Here is a 24632-nt window from a genome sequence, read left to right as displayed (position 1 = left end):
CGATACGGGGTTGGGTTACAAATGAGTCGTTTTTATTTTTTTAGTGCAACATCACAACAAACAATTTTCACATGAGGTATTCAAAGGGATTTTCTTTAGTTGTTGATACAAAATGTCCCACCATGATTGACGTTTAAAGTGTTGTGTTTCTTTTTTAAAGCCTTTGGTTTGGTTAGCCACATTCATTAGTAAGTCTAACACATGAACAAGAATGGCACAATAAAGCATGGTGGGTCGGGTCTGAGCTGAGGAAAGTCAGACTCAGTCTAATATAATATTTCCCTCAGCTCATTCCCAGTTAAAGCTTTTATTATGAATTTCAATAATTCCTACTTACAACAGTGGGATCAAACAGGATTTCAACTACACTAAACATTTTGGAAAGAAAAGATGGAAGGGTGGTTTACAAATGTGGAAAAATAGCTTTTGTCTCCTCTGAACTTTTGAATGAGAATTTTTGGGCTTTTCTTATACAGCAAGTCATGATTTTGGAAAAAAACAAAAACAAAAACAAGGAATAGGCAACGTTGATTACAGCAAGAACCTCCTTGCTTAGATTGTCACCTCCTTCTTTTTGGTCTTGAGAATGATTTCTTTATATACAGAACATGAATCAATGGAACACTATCATACTGGACTTTGGCTGGACTGGAGCCGACTCGGTTCCTGTAACAGATTGATTCCAGCACATTTGGTTTGGAGTAAAAGGCATGAAGAAAAGACGGATGAACGGACAAGAAAGAGAGGATAGACAGACAGACATCCTGACAGGATGGATTCTTTGGTTAAGAAAAATCTTTGCCACACAACATCGCACACAGTTGAGGTAGATGGGTAAAGTCTTCATGTACACAGAGGGTGAGGATGGGGGACAGATGCAGGGAAATGGAGATCACAGTCAAAAGACTTCCATCTGAAGACGCTGCCTCATGTCAGTTTCTCAGTTCCAGCTCAACATAATACTGTCTTATGTAACATGAATCCCAAGCACAGGGAAATCCTCCTATGCTCGTCTGAGTCCTCTGAGTGCTACGCTCGCTCTGACAGGGAACTGCTCAAACTACCCAAGAAACAGACCCAGCAGTTACCCATCAATCTTTGGTTGTTCTTTTTGGTTTATCAAAAAATACTTTTTTGTCTTTTTAGTCTAAAACATAAGTATACATTATCTCCTGCTATTTAGTTATAATCCCACCCAGTTCAGACTTGCATTCGTTTGTTTGGTTCAAAGTGGCCAGCTCTTTGGGATCAAGTCTCCCTTCCCCTCCTGACGTGTAAACTAATTATTTAGGGCAAACACAATGGTTCCTGATCATTTAGAAATAGGTGATAATGCATCGTCCTGAAAACAGTTCAGCGACAGTAATTATCACACAATGAAGAAGTAGGTACTTTAAGCCAATGTTGAATCCTCCCACAGAGATGAACATCTCCAAACAATCTTTGAACATGTCTTCTGTCTGAACTGTTAGTCCAAGGCCTGAACTCTTCTCCTTCAACAGTCTCTGCTTTTGGCCTTACAGTTTCTCTGAAAGCCACTAGAGGGAGCCGCAGGCTAAAATGTTAATGTGGTGCACCTGCTGCACCCAACTGGACCCCGTGTTTGTGCCTTCCTCTCCCCTCTGTAAGAAGCGCTCCAGTGTTTGACACAGAGCAGAAGGTGGCTCACTACAAACAGCCCTGTCTCCATTTTATTCCCAGAGTCTGCGAGACAAAGGCAAACCTGAAAGGTGTCACCTCTCCTTTGATACAACGACAGAAGCAAGCAGGGGTTGGCAGAGGAGCCTCCAGCCTCTTTTATTTTTAATTTTTCTCCCCCCAGAACAGACTCTGGTGCACATCCCTACCACTGCTCCCCTCCACTCTCAGCGTGCTTACAATTGTTGCTCATTAAAGTTTAATTCCGCTCTATGCCTCACTACCCCGACACCTCCTGTTCCTCCAATAAAGCCTCCTCCCTCCCCACTCTCCTGCCACTCTCCTCATTCTGGATGATTCAGCCTCCTCTCTGATCTACCCCCGCCCTTCTGAATGCCCCCTAAAGCCCACAGGTCTCGCCAAGAGCGGACCCCAGACCAGATACCCGGAGAGGAGACAGGATGAAAAAACACTCCCCTTTGAAGTCGGTGAAAAAGTCGATGGCCTCTTTCATGACGGTCTGTCTTTCAAGTGCACACTGTGAAGGGGCCCTGGCTACGCGCGCCTCTTCCAACGCTAAAGACAGGAGAGACAGAAGAAAGCAGAAGAGGAGTGGAAGGGTGGAGAACAGGACACTCTTTGGCAGCACTGGCAGGGGGCAAAGTACAGGCTTTTGGGCAATTTGACCAGAAAATATTTTACAAAATATTGTCTGAAACAAGAAAAAAAATCAGGAGATGTTTGCAAGTAAACTTGCATAGATCAGGTCTTAAGTGGTACATAAAGACAATTACTTCAGTAACAAAGAGGTCAAAGAGTCTTAACTGACATCCCTGTAAATCACAGGACGTTTTAGCACCTTGGAAACTTTCAGTACTCTAAATTGGCCAAACATAGATCTACTGAGCCTAAAAGACTGAAAATAATATCTCAAATTTAGGAGGATTTTCTGGATAAGTAAGAATTGGAGCAAAAAGCACAACAGTAATCTTAAACTCTAATCAAAAGGCAATCCAGCCCACCTCAGACAATGCACGAATCCTTCCTCCAATCCTCAGAAGTAAACCTCACCGAGACCTCTAAGCTCCTAAAGGCCTCTTTAAAACCCAGATGATTATTACTAAACCCCCAAACAGTTTGGGAACTGAGACAACTGGCAAAAGGTTCTGGCATGTGGAGGACATGGGTATTACACTGAGCTGGACACACAGGGGACAGAGCCAGAGTCAGGACTGCACTGGGGACCAGTGGGTGGGTTTCAGTCAGGTGGGCAAATGGAGGAGGGTCACAGCCGCACATGTCCCTGGACAGACACATGGTACGCTGCTATAGGCGACCTGGATGGACTTCAAGGCCTTCAGACAGAGCTGTTAGTGCGTCCCCAGATGCTCCACACACTCTGCCAGATGGCACTGGTCTGAACAACACTTTACTAGCAACCTGTGATGTCTGCAAGATCACATCATCATTGTCATCATTATTACTGTAATTATTTCTACTATTACTCATTAGCACAACATTCAAATAAGCTTTGGCCTTGTGTCATCAGAGAGAGTTGCAAGAACGAAATTTCAATAGTTGTAAAAGAAAAAGAGCCTGGCCTTCCAGACAGACACGTAACTTCACTGAGTGAGTGGGGAAGGACTGGGTACAGGGTTTGGGGATTTAGGCCGTACATTCAGGGAGGCAATGTTTATCTTTGGTATTACGATGGGATTCTACAGCTAAAAGTGCCCATCAGAAAAAAGTTTTCAGTTTTCACACAGACATACAGAGCATCATTAAATAAATACTTACAGTATATAGATAGCATAAATAAATAACTAAATAAATAGCAAGGAAATAAACAAAAATAAATACCCTAATGCGTTAATAAATACATTGATCATATCAGCAATTGCATTTGAAACGTTCTTTCTTCACTTGGCTATTATAAAGAGGCATGTTAAAGCCTTCATGGAAAGGAAAAACAAATGGCGTTGCCAAGGCTAAAACGACCGCCTTGCACTTCCAACGGGATCTATAAATAGTGATGTGCTTGAAATCTGTACAAAACGAGCAGAAAGAATCACATTCCTCCTCATATTTTCTGTAAAAAAAACCTTTGCTATGGAGCAGATGTTTAGCCATAGTTGGAAATGCAAGTGAAAAAAATACTACAACATCACTATACATTGTGTCCGATGTACTGTTTTCCTCTGGAATTTTTGGCGAAATATTTTCTTATTTTTTGGCTTAAATGTGAGACAAAAATGGCTGTGAGCTTTTTTTGCATGGAAGCTCCTTCAGTATCTTCAGTGTTTTGCACCAGTTGCACAATTTTTTCTCTTTCCGGCACTTTCTCCTTGCAATCACTTATTCAGTCCTGGCAAAATGGTATGACCAATGGGGTTCCTTCTTGAAAACTCTGATTAATTCAAGAAAGGAACCAGTTGATGGTGAATGATTGACAGCAGGGACATTGAAGAAGCCCTGTGATACTCCAGGCTTCACACTGAGGTACAGTCCAGGGAAACATCATCACGACAACACATGCTAAGAAATTCAGAAAAAATTGTAGAATAAAAAATGCCTTTCCCTTTACTTTGATTTGAAAAAAATCAGGATAATATTGGGGAGGATTAGTGTCTTTGGATGATGGTGAACACTTCTGATTAAAGAAGTTACACAATGGTACTCTCCAGCCCCCCTTGATTCTTCACATTTGGAGAGATGACTATAGATTTGAAGGTACACCAAAATATGCTTCCTCCTGATTTGCGATACCCTCATTATCTCTATTCTACAAAATAATGCAATGAGATGGTGTCTATGTAAGGGTGTGACTCCTCCAGGAGCCAAATCATCTTGGCACCCTTTAACTATACAGGCAGGATCTCACATCCTGCATTCATATCACTATAGGATACCGCTCCCTTTCATTTCAAGAGAGTGATCAACTTTGGTTTGGAAAAAAATGCTTCAACAATACATCATAAAATCATCTAAATAGCTGGCTCCGTCACTCCTACAAATAACGAGGAGGACATTTATTACGGCTGATCTCTGCCTTAGACCAGTCTATGTGCCCCCTTGCCCCTTCCTGTGGTTGGAGCATCTTCACGCCGTACTGCAGGACACAGCGGAGGAGGAAACGCTGGACCCCGAGGACCCCGTGGATGATGGGCGCCCCTCATCTGCCCACTTGTTGAGATTGCGTCGGCGGGCGTTCATGAAGAAGTTGCTGACTGTGGACAACTCCAGGCCAAGCTGCTGGGAGATGGTGACCTGCAGCTCTTTGGTTGGACGGTGGTTCTCCCTGAAGATAGCCATGAGCGTGCGCCTCTGCAAATCTGTGAACACCAGCCGGGTTCGCTTGGGGCCCTGGTTACGCTCCATCTTGCTCTGCTCCTGCTCCTTCCTCTTGCACGCTGGAAAAAAATGGATAAAAAAGAAAAAAAGTTGCAAATTAAAATATGAATAGGAAGAATGGGTTATAGACTTAGACAAACTTTAAGGATTCACAATGGAAATGACTCAAGACAGTAGCGCACACATAACAGAAATGGTAATAATAAATTCTAAATAGTAAATAAATTCTAAATATGTAAAAGTAAAAATAAAACAAAATAAAATAAAATACAAAAATAAAGTAATAAAAATATATCCCAGCTATATACAAGAGGTCGTAAAAAAAAGTACAATTGTAGGGAATATTATCTGTTACATAAGGATGAGTTGTTGTACAGTTGTAGGGAGCATTATCTGTTAGATAAGGGTGAGTTGTTATACAGTTGTAGGGAGTATTATGTGACACATGACGGTGAGTTGTACAGTTGTAGGGAGTATTATCTGTTACATGAGGGTGAATTGTTGTAAAGCTGTAGGGAGTATTATTTGTTATATGAGGGTGAATTGTTGTAAAGCTGTAGGGAGTATTATCTGTTACATAGGGGTGAGTTGTTGTACAGTTGTAGGGAGTATTATTTGTTACATAAGGGTGAATTACTGTAAAGCTGTAGGGAGTATTATTTGTTATATGAGGGCGAGTCGTTGTACAGTTGTAAGGAGTGTTATCTGTTACCAAAGGGTGAGTTGTTGTACAGTTGAAGGCAGAGGGTGAGTTATTGCACAGTTGTAGGGAGTATTATCTGTTATATAAAGGTGAGTTGTACAGTTGTAGGGAGTATTATCTGTTATATAAAGGTGAGTTGTACAGTTGTAGGGAGTATTATCTGCTATATAAAGGTGAGTTGTACAGTTGTAGGGAGTATTATCTGGTATATAAAGGTGAGTTGTACAGTTGTAGGGAGTATTATCTGCTATATAAAGGTGAGTTGTACAGTTGTAGGGAGTATTATCTGTTATATAAAGGTGAGTTGTACAGTTGTAGAGAACATTATCTGTTATGTAGAGGTGAGTTGTACAGTTGTAGGGAGTATTACATGAATGTAGTCCTGTATGTGTCACAGTTTGAGTGGAGCTGTAGGAGCCTGTTGGAGAATGAGCGCCTCTGTCCCTCTGTAGTCTGGTGCAGTGGTTTAGCTAACAGAATGGCTGCCTAACTAGGACAAATGGATTAAGCTCACAGAAAGTGGATTTGTTGAAAGAAAACAGATTAGCTAAGCAACTTTGATTAGTTAAAAGAGATGAATCAGCATCTTGTTTCACTGCGCTGTAAAGGAATCAAGATGTTCAGGCCTTCACTTCTTATTGCCAGTGAGATGCTGTAGGCTGCCCGGATAAAACAGATAACACCCAAGCCAAAGCTCTTAACTTTTCCTCAAGGTTTTCATTACGTTCTTTATTCTCCTTTTGATGTTGGGCCCTGCAGACTGAAAGACAAAATGTATTAGGATGATCTTCTGACAATACCTATATCATCCGAAACCAAAAGTAAACTCAGCGGGCATGTGAGGGTGCTGCTTCGAACACAGCTGCAAAACCTTTCAGCCAAATCTAAAAATGTTTTCGTAAAGCTAAAGATTGTTTTACGTGTTCTTTTTCTCCCCACTGGCCAAATAATATCCCTTGTGGATCAATACATTTTGTCTATGTCTAAGGATTCGCCTAATTGTTGAGTGAAAATACTAGGGGTGTGCAAAAATATTGAAATTATCGATGTATTGTATTATTTAATTTGATAATACAGTATCGATATCGTTGGCTCCTGTATCGATATATCACCAAGAGAGTATTTTTAGGCATATTTTTTTCTGTTCTGATGAGAAAAATGTGTGTTATTTAGACTTTTAGTATCACAGCCATGATTTAGCCTTTGTTTTTCCCTGAACTGTGTTGAATCAATTTGAAATACTGTATATCGTATCATGGTCTATGTATTGAGGTATGTATCGTATCGGCAACTTCATAATGATACCGTCCGTAGAAAATACTGTATATATTTTTAAATCTCAGAACATGTGGGAATGTGCCTATGTTCCCTCAGCCCTTTGTTCCCTCATTTCTAATTATTATTATTATTATTTTTTTTTTAAATTAGGCCTACTTTCCTTTTATCATCAATTTGCAATTTGAATGTATCCCCATTTCTCCCAATTTGGTCGTCAATTACACCCAACCTATTATCCAACAGCAGCACTACATATGTAATGTAGAGGTCATGGTGCAAAGGACCCTAGGGTGAAATGACTCTGAATCATCCCTTTAAATGTGTATAAAAATAAAAACTTGACTGAGAGTTTCATTTTGAAACAAAATCTTAGAAATAAGGTAACACAGGGCTGAGAGTACATAGGAAAGAGGGAACAGAACACGGAAGCACAGTTAGTCCTTGCTTGTTTTCTATGTGTTGAGAGCATGTGTGTGGTAATACTTTTACTCAAGTATTTTTTGCATCAGTACCTGTACTTTTATTTAAATGTGTACTACGTGACATTTCTAGTTGAGGGTCCGCCACCTGCTTGTCTCCACGTAAACGTTATTGCTTTGTCTAGAATATTCCACAGTGTAGATTAAACTGTTATTATCACGAAGGAGACGAGCAGGTTACAGCACTACCCTACGTTAACAATTCAGATCTGTAGAGAGTCGTCCCTATTCACAGATAGAATTATTGTATTTTTGAGCAATAGAAACGCTCGTAATGAATAAATGCTAGATGGATATGTTTAATGTCATACCACGGAACATTCCAGGACCCACCAGAAAAGTTACAAAGTATATCCAAATCTCTCAGTACGATATTATCACGATATGCATTTCACTGTATGATATTTATTGCAATATTTTGGAGAGGCTGATATAATTGTAGATAGTTGCATTTAAAATACCTTGATAAGATTTTGGTGTGAATTATTTTCATCATAATCCCAAGAATTCAAGTACAAAACATATTTCTTCCATGTTGTTTGGACTGAAATGAATCATGGGATATGTAGTTCCTTATGTTTATAAGCCGTTGCTACTGTAAAACCTTGCATTTAAGCAAAGGAACTTGTAATTTGATACATTGTGACAGATCACGATATTATTGTGAGACTTTTGACGATACGGTATCACGATATTTTGGTTATTGTTACATCCCTATTACAAAATGCACCTTAAAGTAATAAAATTGAGTACCACTTCCTGATTACTGAGAGAAACTACTTTTTTTTTAACGGCAAAACATGTTACACAGTTAGTAGCAGTAGTTTGTTTTTGTGTGTGTGTGTGTGTGTATTTTGAGCATGTGTGGTCTGCTGCGCTGCACACAGCCCAATGCTTACACTTACAAATGCATCGGATACCATCAGCAAAACAGTCGCTCAGGCTCCCAGCGCTGATTGAAACCTCTTCAAAGTGTGCATTTAGGTAATTGCACGACTCTCTCCCAAATATGTTTCAGTCCACTTAAGGCTTCGATAGACCCTGGGCTGTGCAGAGTCGGCTTGTTTCGCTCACCCCTGATGTAACTCTCCTTTAATAGAAAATAAATTAGTTCCCCCTAAAGTGATTATTGCTCACTCACTGCCGCCACATGTAAATGACTGTTATGAGAAACTAATGATGTCAGGAGTGGCTACTAAGGAGAAAAGAGGATGTGTATGTCCCGGGGTGTGGTGGTGGTGGTGGTGGTGAGGCTAGCGCAGTACACAAAGGCAGAGATTGGCGTTGCGTTTCCTGTAAATACGGCCTTATACTGCGCGTTGGGGGTGAAAGGTGGAGTGGGTATGTAGAAGAGGAAGAGGAAGGCGCAGGCTGAATTTCAAATGCGTCTGATTCTCAAAATGGATCTGAGCGCAACCCACACACAGGCTATTTTTCTTCTTCTTCGCATCTCCTCTCACTCGTGTTTTTGCAGGGTAATTTTTATATATATATATTTTTTTTACATTCCAGACTCCTCATGAGAAAATATTGATTATATAATTGGACGGCAGCAACGCTAGAGCAGTGTTTAACCCAGACCCGGGCCTTTATTGCGAGCTTTTTGAAAAGTACACAGATGTTAAAACAGCAAATTACAACACAACCCTAGAACCTCTTGTTTTTTAACATTTCAAAATTAAGATCTTTGCCCTATTACTCCAAACAGAACAGAAATAACAAGTCTCTTAAGGACTGAGATCTTTGAATAACTACTGCATACGAACATGAAAATCCTCTGGAAATCTTGTTGGCGTTTCAAATGGTATCTAAAAACGCTTAAAGCTACACTGTGTAACTTTTTGGTTTGGGGTCTGTAACCTGCTTGTTTCTATGGAGATGTCATCGCTCTGCCTGGAATGTTCTACAGTGTGACATTAAACAGCTATACCTTATATTTATTCAATTACATGTTATAGTTCAAAAATACCTAGAAAAACAGATATTCTGTCTGTGAGCGGGGTTGCCTCTCCACAGATCTGACTTGTAACTCTGTCTGGTTTGGTCTCCATGAAGATAGAAAGCTTTAATGCCATACTGTGAAACATTTCAGACAAAGCAAGAACATATCCATGGACAAAATCATTTGACAGACCCTCCACTAGAAAAGTTACACAATGCATCTTTAAATAATAAGCAAGTTTAATGCCATACTGTGGTACATTCCAGGGAAAAGCAACCTCCCTAGCATATCTCCATGGACACAACCAGGTGCTGGACTCTTACCAGAAAAATTACAGAGTGCGCCTTTAGGTAAAAGTGCAGATACTAATGCAAAAACATACTCAAGTCAAAGTACCACATGAAAAAATTGTTAAGTACCTGTTTAAAAATATTCTTAAAGAGTAAAAAGTAAAAGTATTTTGTGCAGATTTTGAGGTCTAATAGAGCTTCAAATGTAGTGATTTTGATAAAGATCTGTGCTGAATTTTGTTCAGTAGAAACAACTGAGTGAGTGTTTTTTCCTAGCTATTTTTGTATATTTTGCTTGCTCAAAGTACAAATGTGTTTAAAAAAAAACAACCTCTCAACCTTTCCAGCAGGTCTCAAACAATAATAAAAAATAATTTTACTTTTCAGACCTGTTCAAAAATATAGTGGAGTAGAAAGTACAAATACCTGCTCTCAAATGTAGCGTAAAAGTAAAACGTATCCACTTTAAAATATACTTAAGTAAAGTAAGTAAAGTACAGATACCTCAAATGTATGCTTCAGTACAGTACTTTACTACTTTTACTTTATGTTCCACCACTAGCTATGTATAGCACAGGACACCACACACATGCTCTATTAAATTCTGAAGCATTATATATTGCTACAGAGAAATTTTACGATAATACTGAAACTATTTTATGCCACTGACACGATAAAAATTAAAGCAGTATAATCCCAGTAAACCATTTTTAAATAGACAGTACCATTAAAAAGTGTGAGATACAACATATAAATAGCAAAATAAACCAATAATTAGTCCTGGAAGTTACCTTTTCATACCTCCACAGCTCAAATCTTATGGTATTACATAGAAAATAGCAGAAAACTCTCCATTATTTCGACAAAAAAAACATGTGATAAATATTTAAAGATAAGTCGATATAGTAATTCTAGTGACAGCCCTAGTGCCAGCAAGACTTGTTCTGCCATTTAAAAAATATATATTTTCACTCATACCAGTTAATTTTTGTAAAAGGTAGGGATGTAACGATATCCAGTTCTCTCAGTATGATATTTCCAGAATATGCATCTCACGGTACGATATTTATTGCGATATTTTGTGGAGGATAATACAACTGTGAATATGCCACTTTTCTGTCTTAGTCCAAATGCTGAAACAAAGCAAAGGATCATGGTCTATGTAGTTCTTTCTGTTTTTTAGTTGATCCTGCACCATAACAATACATTTAAGCAAAGAGACTTGTAATTCGATATATTGTGTTGGCCCACAGTATTATTGCAAGAACTTTGACGATACGATATCACGATATTTCAGTTATTGTAACATTGTCTCTAATAATTGGTGGTTTTCACATTCTAGAATTGACTATGTTTAAATCCAGGCTCAAAATGGTTCTCTTTTAACGTTAATGTTATAATGATTTTTTATATTTTGATTTGTTTGCATTGCGATTTTAATGCCTTTCTTATCCAAAAGCTTCATTCCCAAATGTTTAATCTTATCATTTCTATAAGTGATTGGACCTCAGAGCTCACTGTATTACAACAACAAAAAAGCATTGTAACTAAATTTAGCTGCCCCATTTGCATTTGTATTGTATTGTAATTGTATTAACCTAGAATGCTGGGATGTCATCTGAAACCCAGTAATACAGTTATCACATCTTTATAACGATATATTTTCTATCTAACTTACATTTTATAATATTTACCATTACTTTTTTCATTTATTAAAAAGTAGGATACAATATTTATTTAATATAATTGGACTAATGAATGCTGGGATGTCATCTGAAACCCTAATACACTTATTTATTGAGAAATGTATTAACTATCATACATTTTATAATATCTACCTTTATTTTTTTATTTAATAGCTACAAAAATCTACAATATATTTTCTAATTTCATACTTTTATCGACTGTATCTCACTATTATCTCAAATCAGATTCCTAAGAACTGCTCTCATTCAGTCCATAAGAGATAAAAATCAGGAAAATGGCACTTTATTTTCGCTAATACTTGCTGCATTCTGTTGTCAAATGCTTCGAGTAATCTTGCGGTGCTCACTGATTTTCCTCACTTCTTTTAAGAAAATAAGATTTACACCGCTCCATTATTGACAGAAAAATGACTTCATTAGATGGAGATATCAGCTATAGCAATAACCCTGAAATCCTATATTCTTCTGATCCACTTCGAACCACACAAAACCAAGATGCTGTCTCTTAGTCTCAGAGCAGCGCTGACACGTCCAATTGATTGGCTTACATCTTCCCATTGAGAAACATCTCACACCACCTCGGCCTGCAGCTGCTGATGTTTACTGTATGACTGGCTCTTGAACGCACCACAACAAATACCTCTCATTAGCTAGAAATAAGAGTGACCTTACTGCTATAGCTTTCACACACCAGTACCATCACCAAGACCAGTGATCACAGCGGGGCAAAATAAACCAAATTGCTCATGTTTACTGTATGAGCTTGAATGCAGCACAACAAATACCTCTCATTACAACAAAAACCTCTTATTAGCTAGAAATAAGAGTGGCCTTACCGCTATAGTTTTCCCACACCAGTACCATCACCATGACCACCAGTGATCAGAACGGGCCTAAACAAACCAAATTACTGATATTTACTCTATGATCCTGAACGCACCACAGCACATCAGTGATCAGAGCAGGGCTAAATAAACCAAATTACTAATGTTTACTGTATGATAGAACGCACAAGGGGTGTAAGAAAAAATCAATTCAGTGATATATCGTGATAGCCAGGCTGGCGCCACCTAGTGCCTCTACTCAATTTCATTTCGCTCTCTCATTTCTGATTCCAGGAATCAGAATACACTAGACGGTTTGCAAGAACCCCGGAAGTGCGAGTCTGGGCACCAGCCAATCAGAGAAGAGCCATACATTCTGTGTTGGTAATGATTCCCGAGATCGAGGATTTAAAGCCGGAACAAAGAGAATGTTTAGTGAATTTTATCAAGGGGAAAGAAGTTATTGCCCTTCTTCCTACGAGATTTGGGAAAAGCAGCAGCGCATTACATACATCATGACCAAATAGCAGCAATTGGTTAAATTAAAAAAAGTACCCGAATACCGTCGAGCCAAAGAATCCTCATGCTGCGAGGTCAGACGGTTTCCACAAAGTGAAACTGGCTGATGAGTCAGGCTAATATTCGTAATACATCATTGCACAATTCTTGAATTGATTCAAAATGCATCTGAATTGATTCATTAAATTATATTTTTCACAAAATGTCATTAGTTACATTCATTGTTATATTTCATAAAATGTTGTTCTTTTGAAGGCATAGATGACTATATTATTAGAAGAAATTATTGAAACATAGCAACATATCATCCATTGCTTTAGTATTGGGATATATGGAGATATATCATGATATATCAAATTATCACATGCATATCATGATATATGATATATATCGTATCATCAGACTCAAGCCAATGCCCACCCCTAGAACGCACCACAACAAAGCAGTGATCAGAGCAGGCTTAAACAAACCAAATTACTGATGTTTACTGTACGACCGACTCGTGAATGTACCACAACAAAGCAGTGATCACAGCAGGGCTAAACAAACCAAACCTGTATGATCTTGAACGCACCACAACAAATACCTCCCATTATAACAAATACCTCTAATAGGCTAAAAAGTAGAAAGAAGACTGGCCTTACTGCTAAAGCTTTCTCACACTGGTACCATCACCATGACCACCAGTGATCAGAGAGGCTAAATAAACCAAATTGCTGCTGTTTACTGTATGATCTTGAATGCACCGCAACAAAGACCTCTCATTAGTTAGGAATAATAGAAATAAGAGCGACCTTACTGCTGTCTTTTTCACACCACTACTATCACCACGACCACTAGTGATCAGAACAGGGCTAAACAAACCAAATTGCAGATATTTACTGTATGATCTTGAACGCACCACAACAAATACCTCTCATTAGCTAGCAATAAGAGTGACCTTACTGCTATAACTTTCCCACACCAGCACCAGTGATCACAACAGGGCTAAATAAACCAAATTGCTAGTTTTGTACTCCTTCTGACACCGCGCCAGCTTTGTCAAACTTGAATAAATCTGAGCGTAAATTCACAGAGTGTATTTCAGAATCATTACGTAGAGGAAAAGGAATGCTTTCTTGTCAATTCGAGATTACAGGGCTAGCTTTTAGGCATCCGCTTGCTCGTTTGCATTTCTGAGAGTTATCGAACCACGTCTCATTAAAATCCGAACAGGCTGAGATGTCAAAGGCGTGTCAATACGCTACAAGAAAATGAAATATTTTTTTTTCTTTCAAATGCTACATTTTTCACGGCCTCCCAACGCCATCAATATTTGTGCGTTGGGGGTTGGGAGGAGAAGGGGCTGCTGCTATAGAAGGTATATACAACGGTGCACTCACAGCTCCATGTAGTAATGAAAGGAATGACATGATAGCTCTAGCTGGCTGGCTTGTAGCGTGGATTTATGACTTGTTGGAGGATTCCTGGCGCTTCTCTTCGCTCACCACCCCCCAACCAATCCTAACCGCCAAATTAATTGTACCTCTGTCTGTAATGTGGAAAAGAAGAACATAAGAGAAGAATCGAGTCTGGTTCAAACGTGCTATTTCCAGTGCAATTTGACGAGTGGGATTATTGTTCATTTACAAAACAAGACGGCTACCTATGTCAACCATTTATTGACTACATTTGGGTCTTGAAATGGATATTGCTATACACACAAATAAAAATACAGCAATGTCCTGAAAATTTTGAGAGATTTTTTTATTTATTTTTTAAATCTGAGAACACATAAAAAAAGTGATTTGAAGTGAACTGTCTTGGGAGTCGGGACATGACCCTGTGCCTCCACCATGAGTCTCCAATAGATTATTGTATCTTCCCAAGGTCAACAAAAATGAACTACTTTTGACTCAAGAACATATAAGATAGCTAGGACACCTAAAGTTAGCACCAAGTCATGCATCAGTTTTATCCTCAGTGGGGTTTTCAAGTGAGAAGGCTCCCTACATCGTGCAAAAACAAACACATTTTTTTTGTATAGCTAAAACTTATATTATTACGATTTATTTTTATTTATTTATTATTTATTTTTTGCTCCCCAAGTGTTTTAGATGAACATTTATAGAGGATTTGCATGCTAGTATGTGGTAGTTATTCAAAGATTGCGCAAAGACATTAGCAGCGTAAATGAGAACGTACACATCGTAATCAACTTCGGACTCATAATCGAAATATTTTGCCCGTTGGATTGCTACACACTCAGCTATTGGCGTCCCTCCCCTTTGCTCGCCAATCATAACTCCGACCATTAAGTAAATGCTTCCTTATGCTGTAATCATGTGTAAAAGGCTTACAATTACCATGCTATAAATCGCCATAGTGGGGGGCTACTTTTCCGAGACATAAATATTCCCCTATAGGCTTCTTATGATCGTGGGAACAGCCCCTAATCATGATGTATGCCCTTGTCTCGTGTTGGTGAAACGTGATCGAAAGCCCTTTTCCTACCCCCCGGCGTCTCAACCTACCCCTCACCGCATCACCTCCACCGGCCGCCAATACCCCTCCCAGCCAGACCCCTCCCTCCACCCCTCCATCCATGTCCTCCCTCTATCCACCCACCCCTTCCCCGAGCCCCCCTTTCCCCACCCCCTGCTGATTTCTTGGGCCAGGGGCTGATAGAAATTATTGATTAAATCTGTGCAGCTCAGACTCCTCGACCCACAGAGGCTGGTTAACCCCTTCAGCGCCAAAGTGGGGGTGCCGGGGTTGTGAAGGAGAAACACTGCGATGGTTAGGAGATAAAAACAACAATGTGTGAACGTAGTTGGCTTCGCGGGGCATGTTTCGCGATATGTAAATGACTCCGATTGGTGACCTTTGGCGGGGGAACGAAAAAATGCACGTAAAAGATTGGGGCGACGCTTTGTGGTTTTCATTACGGTGGGGGTTGGTGCAGTCACCGTAGCCAGCACGTAAACCGCATTGACCTTTCTTATTCATTTAGACCTTTAGTCAAGGGCTTCAGCCATCATCTTTAAAGTTATAGTCTGTGATCCCCCCCTCCACAGCGTACACCACTCCTCGACTTTAAAGTGGCCATTTTTCGGTCTTTAGCCCCACTGTTTCTACTGTCTAAAACCTGATTGGCTCCTACACACATGCATCTCATAGATATGCTGCAGGACGTTTACCAAACAAGCCACAGCAATGGGTTTAAGAGGGATTTCACTACAGTATTTTGGGAAGAACTCCAATCCAATCTACTTTATTCATATAAACAAAAGAGTTTCCAAAATCCTGCACAATACCAATAAAATAATACAATGGGAATATACAATAAAGCTTTTTTTAAAACTCCGCTCATCCTAATTAAGACAATAAAACTAGTAGAAAATCAAATGAGAGCAAAAAATACTAATAAATAAAAGGTAAAAAACATTAAAAAAAGAAAAATAATTAAAAGTACCACAAAACTCAGGTGATAATATGCAAACTGCTTATGCTTCTTCTTTTTTTTTTTTCAATTATTATTGCCTAAAATAAACAGATGGTTGTATATTGTGAGCCTGGCCGTTAATGATTAAATATTAATTATTTGCAAAGGCTGGCAATTTTGCAACGTTTTGCATTTTAGAATCTGGCCACTCAAACTGCTTCTGAATCATGTCAGTGGCTTTTTCAGTTTGCTTTTGTTTTGCATTTTGTTTTCATAAATTACAAATATCTCCTTATAATCTACTATATTATAAGATCAGGATAACAGATGGTATCAACACAAATGAACAGATACATGTGGTGCAGTGTGTGTTATTGTTATTATATGCAAAAAATAATATCAGAATATCATTAATACATGTATTATCTGTCAATAGAATGTTGTGTAGTGCTTGATAATCCAAATCCAATTAAAATTCCAGTTCTGCCAATCTTACAATTAACTAAATGCCTTTTCCATGACTTGCTGTATTAAAAACAAACAAACATACAAAAAAGCTAACCAGATATAGCCAATTAGAAACAATGTTGAGATGTTCTTTGTAGTTAGCAGTTATTAGTGTGAATGTAAAATATGCATGGTAAACTCAACCTAAAAATATATATATGTATACTGTATATTTTCACAGTCACATAATTTGTCTACAGTTGTGGAATTTAATATTTCACTCAATTTGTCCAGTCCTTGTAATCATACATTTACACTGGAAGCAAAAAAAAACAAACAAACCAAAAAAACAACAACAGTAAAACCTAAAAGTGTCTCCAAAAATGATTGCCTATTGAATACCTTATTAAGTGAGCAGAGATACAATAAGTTGGTTGTGTCGTATCTCGTATGTGTGTTCTAAGTGATTGTGACCAGCAGGTGAAATGTCACTGTCAGAGGTATAATTGTGGAGGACAGTGGCCTGATGGTTTTGTGAGGAGATACTCATTAAAATGCAGCCAGTGCTTTGAGATAAACAGTTGTGTTGAATCTACCTGAAACCCTGTTCCTAAAACTGATGAGCTAATCACCAAAACATACAAAAGGAACAGTACGAGTCAATGATATACTGCGATTAGGAGGTGAAGAGGGCAGCATGCAAATGATTATGTAACGCAATCAATTGGGTTATTTGATTAATACTAGAGTCCCAATTCACTCCGAGGTAAAGCGATAGCAGTCGCAGCCACTGGTGTTTTCATCTTCAATAGCAGACTTATGGAAATGGCGGTCGTCTGATGGCCCCTAAAGAGCCTTCTATGTCTTTAAGCGAGATGCATTATGTTGGATCATCTTAAACTTGAGGCGTGAAGCTCAGGGTGAGCTCTGGAGCTCCTCTCAGAAACACAGGCCCTGCTGCATTCTAATTCCAGTCTTGATTTTGCCGAAGCGGCCGAGTCGAGGTGTGTGTGTGGGCAAGGCATGCTGCTCTTTCCCATGGAAATCAATAGAGGCTTGTAATTAAACAAAAGGGGGTTGGCCAGAGGGGAAAAACAACAGCCCCCTTTCGAAAAGTAGGTTATGTAGAAAAGTGCCGAGCTGTCCAAAGTGTGGCTTTGCCAAGAACTAAATATGCAGTTTCAGAGTGCGCTGGTAGAGAGGGAGAGGGGCATTGTCGAACATTAGCACACTTCTCTGTGTAGGGACTTTAATTTTTTATGAGTCTGATTGATCGGTTGCTGGGATCTGGAGCACTGACTCGTTAAAATAATGTTTGTGTTTGTAAAGGGAGGAAACAGGAAAACACAGAGTAAATGAAGAAAATTACACCAAACAATGAATGAAGAATCAAAGCTTAGATTTAACACTTAAATAATAATGGCCATTAAAACAGACATTTTGTGGTCTAATTCAGAGCCAGATATCACAATACAAATTCTGACTGAATGTGCTCATTTTATTCATCTACATTTGTCATTCTTTCCTCATTTGTTTTTGTTTATCATTTATATGCTCAGTGTAAATAGATAGCAATCTACTTACATCGAGCATATAAATGATAATTTCATCAAATAAAGCCAGTTACAATTACTGTAATGCAGCACACTGGATTTGAATAATTCTTTGTTTTACCCGTGAGTAAATTTTGAATATTGCAATAATGATATACATTTAATTAATGTACTGTATACTAGTAAATAGTAATAATCTTACAATATTTTATGTGAAATCGACGACTATTCTGAATAAGCCTTTTAATATTCACGATGTTGAACTTATAAGGACGAGTCCATTATGCAATGTTACAAATAAATGTGATTACATAAAAATCAACAGTGAATCAATGTATGTCTCTGCCTGTGTTTGTTTGGGCTCATTTACATACAGTGAACAACACCTGTAATTTCATCAAAACCAGTTTACTGTGAATTGCGACGAGTTTCACAGATAACTCATCTTAAGTGTCATGGCTCTGATTGCCGTAGCGTTTTGCTGAATGGAGGATGTACACATGTGCTCCCACAGCCAAACAATCAAAGATCAATAATTGTGAAGGGATTGCAAGAGTGCACAATCATTACCTATGAACCCTATTGTGTCTCCAGGCTTAATCAGTGGAGCTGCTGACAGAGAGCGAGTAGCACTGATGAAGCAGGCAGGCTGGCGGACACGCAGCCCTCGCCCAAACCCCCGGTGGGCAGCGCACGCTCGGTCCAGCTCGGCTCATATTACCGTGTTCACTTGGATCTCTTTCTCTGCCCCGTGTATCAAATGGGCCCCCCGCTCCCCGAGGGCCCACAACACTGTAACATGGCACTGTACAGCGCTCTGTCGTGTCTTCAATCCACATCCCCAAAGAATATTAAATGTCAAGCGCCAGATTACCATGTGCCTTTCAAAAAAAATCATCCCTACCCAGAATGCAGCGGGGCAACAAGGCTGGGCCAGTTCAATTATTGATTACTATGCTCAGAATTCAGTGGTGCTGGATAATTGCAATTGGCAAAGCCTTCTAGCCAACAGAGATTTTATGCAACTGTTCAACTTCCTGTTTATCTTTGATTCTGTTTCTCCTCGCCATAGTAAATATATAATATCTAACATGTCACAAAATAATAATATATTTACATCAAGTTAAGTAGTTTTAGCCTTTTAATGTCAGTAACATAATAGGATCCAATGGTTTTTAATGCCAGCTGTTATTAAAACTGATTTGACTAAACAATTCTCATTTTAATATTATTGCAAAATAAATTTTAATTTGTGCAAAATGTATGATGCAAAAATAGAACCGAACATAGGACAGTTTGACCATAGTAAATGTGATTTGCGATGTAAATGTGCACTATAATTTAAGATTTACTGCTACTACTTACTGCTGCGCTGCTAATAGTAGTACTACTGCTACTATTTCAAGGAGGCCAGATGACAATCAATGATGCTTCTACTACTACTAAAGATGGTGTTTGTACAGGCAAAATGATAATAATAATAAAAATCACTATAAAAAGTAAATGCCCTTTAAAATGTACACTCTTCTTATACTGCAAAGGCATACGTGCACGTCTACTCTCCAGTACTAATTATTTATAAGCTTTTCCAAGGATCTCCAGCACCCATGGGAAACCTCTTGTTGACAAATCAGCCCTGTTGAATACCTCATTTCGATGCATACCCAAACATTTCAATCTTGCAAACCTCCAAACTCCTCTTGCGATCAACATTTAGCTCCACTGTAATTGCCCGGGTGACGACGCTGATAAAAGACGCCTGGCATGGGCTCAAGTCATTTACATCAGCTCCCTTTGCCAACCTCCACTTCGGATATAAATCACAGAGCGCATTAATCAATCTCTCCAGAATGGCATATCTGCGCAAATTATTTCGCGGACTCAAAAGCGATTAAATTGCCAAACCGCTGCTCAAGCTGATCTTCATGGTTCATTTAAGAGGAGGGCAAATGTCCGTGGCTTTTTATTGTAGCTACTGTACAAATCAATAGGAGCTGTTTGGGAGCTAGGTAAACAAAGGAGCAGCACATATGGCCTCCTTTTTGGCCAACCAGGCCTCCAAAATACAGTTAAATGGGAATTGTCCAAGCTGTTTAGATATAGACAAAGCAATAAAAAGAATCAGATGTGTGGGTGTAAATGCTAAATAAATGGTCACTTGAATACATCTATTCGTATGAGCAAACCAGGAGTCAAACTTATAACACAATGAATGGTACTGGAAGAATCTTGTTTGGACACCATTTCAACATGGGCACACATCAGCAACTGCAAATCAATGCCACCAGAACAAAACAATACTTCAACAAAGGAGCCGGTACTAGTAACTGCAAGGAGTATATTTCTTGAGTTTTCCTATGCAATGTATATAAAAAAGCAATCAAAGTAATAGCTTAACTTAAGAAAATGAAAGTATTAATCATAATTACCTCATAAAATCCATTTCCAGCCAATGCTCTCCCTTCCAATGCTTACTCTATATGGCTATAAAGGCCTTACCTATGTTAGTCATTACCGTTTTGCAAAGCTGGCACCTTAGTTGGCACAATAGTTGGCACAATAGCTGATCCTACATACCCAAAATAGCTTTAGTTGTGGGTATTGGCACGCTGTTGGTAGTCATGTTGTCGTATTTATTACCCTCCTACGGGCTTTAATGGCTGATTTGAGTCCATTTATACATGAGTTTGTGCCAGGTCAATTTGAATTTTTACTGTCTGCTTGTTATTACATTTCCTATATCAGTGTTTGTGGCCGCTTGCCTATTTGAGTTAGTGTTTGTCAAGTTGATATGGGATACATTACTATATTTGCCATTTTTGGAACACTCTGCTGTGTGTTAGCTGAATTAATGTCCACAGTGCTATAGCAAATGACCTAAATAATAAAAAGTAGTGAGACAGGAGTATGATGCCTGTGGTTTTCTTGTAGTGCTGCCTGAGCTGCATACTGATGGCTGGAGAGCAGATTTTTTTTTGAGGTGAAAGAAGGCGTTAAGGGAAAACACAGTGCAGGCAGTGTCTGTGTGTTGCAGTGCACATGTTTTCCAGTGTGGAAGAAGTGAAGGAGACAAGAGAGTAAAGGCAGATCTTACCCTCCAGCCGGAGTGAGGCCATCCTTTGAAACTCGGGCTCCTGCAGCCAGCGGGACATCCTCTTGAAGGTCTCGCGGCCAGACTTGAGCTTGCCCCAGGGCTTTGGGTTCCTCAAGAGGTCAGACAGAGTGCCCTGTGACCGGCACAGAACCCTCTCAGCGAAGATAGCCTGCGGGATGCTGTACCTCTTCAGCTCCGTGATGATCCTCTGTGCCACGTCTCTGGTGTTGATCTCTTCACCGCCACCTCCATTGGCACCTGCGCCACCCTGCGACCCGGAGAGCATGCCCTCACCCGGGGAGGACGCCGGATGCTCCATCTTGGCGGTGGTCTGCTGGCTGCTGGGGTGGTGGTGCGGCTGGTAGTGCTGGCTGTAAAGGTGTGGGTGGTGGTGACTGGCAGGGTGCTGGTGGGCATCCATTTTGTTGAGCTGATGAGAGGCATCTCCAAGGCCCGGGGGCGACATCTCTCGGGCGAAATCGGATGTCCGGCAAAAGATGTTTCCTCCGTGGACATCATACCCGCCATGAATCATTTGGTTGGTGTTGGACGTGTTGCCAAGGGCCCCATACCCATGCATGGAGGTGGTTGCAGAAGGGGGTGACAGACTTTGGGACATTGCCAGATCCTTGCCATAAGGGTTGTAGAAGTTGCCTCCCAGTCCCCTGTCTTCCCTCATGAGAGTAAAGCTGCCGATAACGTTGCTCACAGGCAGGCATGGGTGGTGGTGATGATGGTGGAACTTATCATCAAATGGCTGCAAGGGCGTCAGAGTGGTGTAGGTGGTGCCCGCACTGGAAGGGGAATCTCCGCTGTAACCCAGGGCTGACATGGAGTGGTCAAAGGTTGGGGGACGGGGGTCGGGCTCCAGGGACATGGTAGGACCCCCGAGGGAAGGCCTGGGGAACGCGGCAGAGAGATCGCGGGAGTGCAGCATGGATCGGCCGTCCTGACTGTGCGCCAGCTCTGGGTGGCTGTGCAGCGACATCTCCCCTATCGCATCCATGGTGCTCCGAAAACAGATTCTTCAAATTGGTGCCCTCTTGTCTTGTTATTGTTGTCGAGCCGCCACGCTAACAGTCTGGAAGCTCTCTTGTTACACCAGACTATGGATTTATTGATTGGTGAATTAATTGATTTCCGGGCTTATGGGGTGTCTAATTAATTATCTGATAACGTTAAGTACTGTCTTCAAACTCCTCCAAACTCCGAGTAAACAGGTTCAGTAGGGCAGGTGCGATGTTTTTGTCCTCTTTACTTGTGCGTGTGCTGTTTTATTGTGTCTTTGGTGCTCAGCTCAGTGCTCCTCGGCAGAAGCCTCGCTTTTGTGCCTGCGTAAGACAACACGGGCAGCGTTAGTCAATCGTTTTGAACTTTAACGCTCGCACACAAAGAAATACACGACTGGGATACACATTTACGAGCACAAACTGCGAGAAAGGTAAACAGAAATAGAATTACATTGATTTTGTCAACACGAGCATCTCACGTAGCGCACAAAACACTTGCTAGTGGGAAGCGGTCAAAGCAGAGCCCAGCTCGGGATGCGAGATTTATGCAAAGTTACGAAGGAGCCCTTACGCTTCCTTCTCACTATTCTACACTACACTGAATTCAAGTCCGCACAAGACGTGTCAAAAATCCACAACATTTCACGCCAAAAAACGATAGCGAACGTGCGTAAGCTTACCTTTATTCTCCCCTTCTCAGAGCGCGTCCTCGGCTGTTGTCCGTCCTGTGCATCTCTCCGATTGTGTCGCGGAGCAGCCCTGCAGATTCACACAATTGGTCCGCGCTGCGCCCCGGGGTGATACATTCACCGTACCCAGCGCGAGCGCACAAAAAGCCCAAACCAATACGTTACTGGAAAAAGATCCGTTATCTCTTAGTCCTGTTCGTGTTGGTCCTTGTGTTTCGCAGTATCTACAGTAGCTCGGGGTTTTGCTCTTACACTAGCAGCTCTCCGCTCTTTCTTTCATTATCTCGTGAGATTTTCTTCCTCCTCCTCCTCGTTCCCTCTGCCTGCCACTTCATCGATCTCCGCACCAACTCTTTCTGCTTCTCCTCCTCCTCCCCCTTACTCGCTCACATTGACTCTCCGCTTTCAGTGCGTCACGGCCTTAAAAATCTGACAGATGTGCGATGAAATTCCTACTCCAATTAACCCTTTCTCTCCGGTGGGAGGGATTGGAGTTTGGGGGTGGGTGGATGCGGAGGGGGCCGGATTTGTGGAGGTGGAGATCCACCCTTTCTCATAACCCCACAGGTTAAGCCCTGCTTCAGCTGATTGCATGCATGGACTTATGAAATATGTGCGCGTAAGGCTCGTCATTCTGCTGCGCTCGGCTCTTTGGATACTGTAGTGTGTGATCAATGGGTGCTCACTGGGTTTTGTTCTTCTTTATGTAACTACTATGGTGCTTGCTAAGGTGATCCATCCACGTTTCACTCCAGTTATTAGTCCACTATCATTTAACATTGTCTAGCAAGAGAGTGATTTATTTTATCTTTTAACCAGACAATGCAAGCGCGCACATAAGCCACATATGCCACGAAGAGTTCACATGTCTTACGCACAAACCGTCGTTGTTTTTAGCACACATGTCACATTTTACGCACAAAAACATGCATTTGTAAACTGACATTTTATTTATACATTTTCCTTGAGATGGTAGAAAAAACTATTTCCTCACGAATGAAACCTCTCATTGACCTCAGATAAGACATTCTTAGACTACAAATTGCATTATAGGCTGGAAAAACAATGCCAAAAACCAACACGCCAAAAAATAATAATAACAATGATAGACAAATGATCATACGTTTTATTTTATTTGATATATTTCTTTCATGATTTTATTGTTGAGCCATTTATTTGCATATTTTATTCTGAACATATATTTATGGCTTTGGATGTGAGCCTGAATGTAAACGCATCTCATGAGCTATTTGGTTCACACGATCAGAAGTAAACGGGGACTAATTATACATAATAAATCCATATAAATCAATAGAAAGTGTGTCAGGGCTATTGATTATTTGTATAGACTGATCGTGGGATGTAATGCTTGTCACGGAGCTCTTATTATTAATCATACAACACAGCCTAGATTATATTAGGCTACATGATGGATACTATTACGCATAGCTTTTATCTCCAAGTCTGATGCCTTTTCTGTTTTTTTTTTTCCAGTACACAGATGTTTTATTATTTATTTATTCGCATTTTATTGACCTTATGAATATGCGTACGTGTAAACGCGCGTGAACTGCCTGTTATCTAAGCGTGTATTTAGAACAACTTGGACGAATAAAGCAGTCAAGTGGGGCCCGTTTAGCCGCGTTCTTAATCACCACTCACCATTCTCTCAACACTCCGGATCA

At 40.2% G+C, this 24632-nt stretch overlaps 1 protein-coding gene across 1 annotated transcript; it reads right to left on the bottom strand.

The window, feature by feature from the left end:
• Positions 1-10: 10 nt before the first annotated feature.
• Positions 11-23393, bottom strand: onecutl (one cut domain, family member, like). The gene is made up of 3 exons (XM_020927565.2): positions 22939-23393; positions 21249-22579; positions 11-5048 (listed from the first exon to the last, which is right to left on the bottom strand). The coding sequence occupies exons 2-3, from the start codon at positions 22252-22254 to the stop codon at positions 4738-4740; spliced, it is 1317 nt and encodes a 438-aa protein (XP_020783224.1). The 5' UTR covers positions 22255-22579; positions 22939-23393; the 3' UTR covers positions 11-4737.
• Between the last annotated feature and the right edge of the window lie 1239 nt (positions 23394-24632).

The sequence above is a fragment of the Boleophthalmus pectinirostris genome, unplaced genomic scaffold (genome assembly GCF_026225935.1).
Source record: "Boleophthalmus pectinirostris isolate CB_2022bp ecotype Guang Dong unplaced genomic scaffold, ASM2622593v1 HiC_scaffold_6, whole genome shotgun sequence".
Classification (NCBI taxonomy): domain Eukaryota; kingdom Metazoa; phylum Chordata; class Actinopteri; order Gobiiformes; family Gobiidae; genus Boleophthalmus; species Boleophthalmus pectinirostris.
The sequence above is the reverse complement of the archived record's forward strand: the minus strand, read 5'-3'. Positions and strand labels throughout refer to the sequence as shown.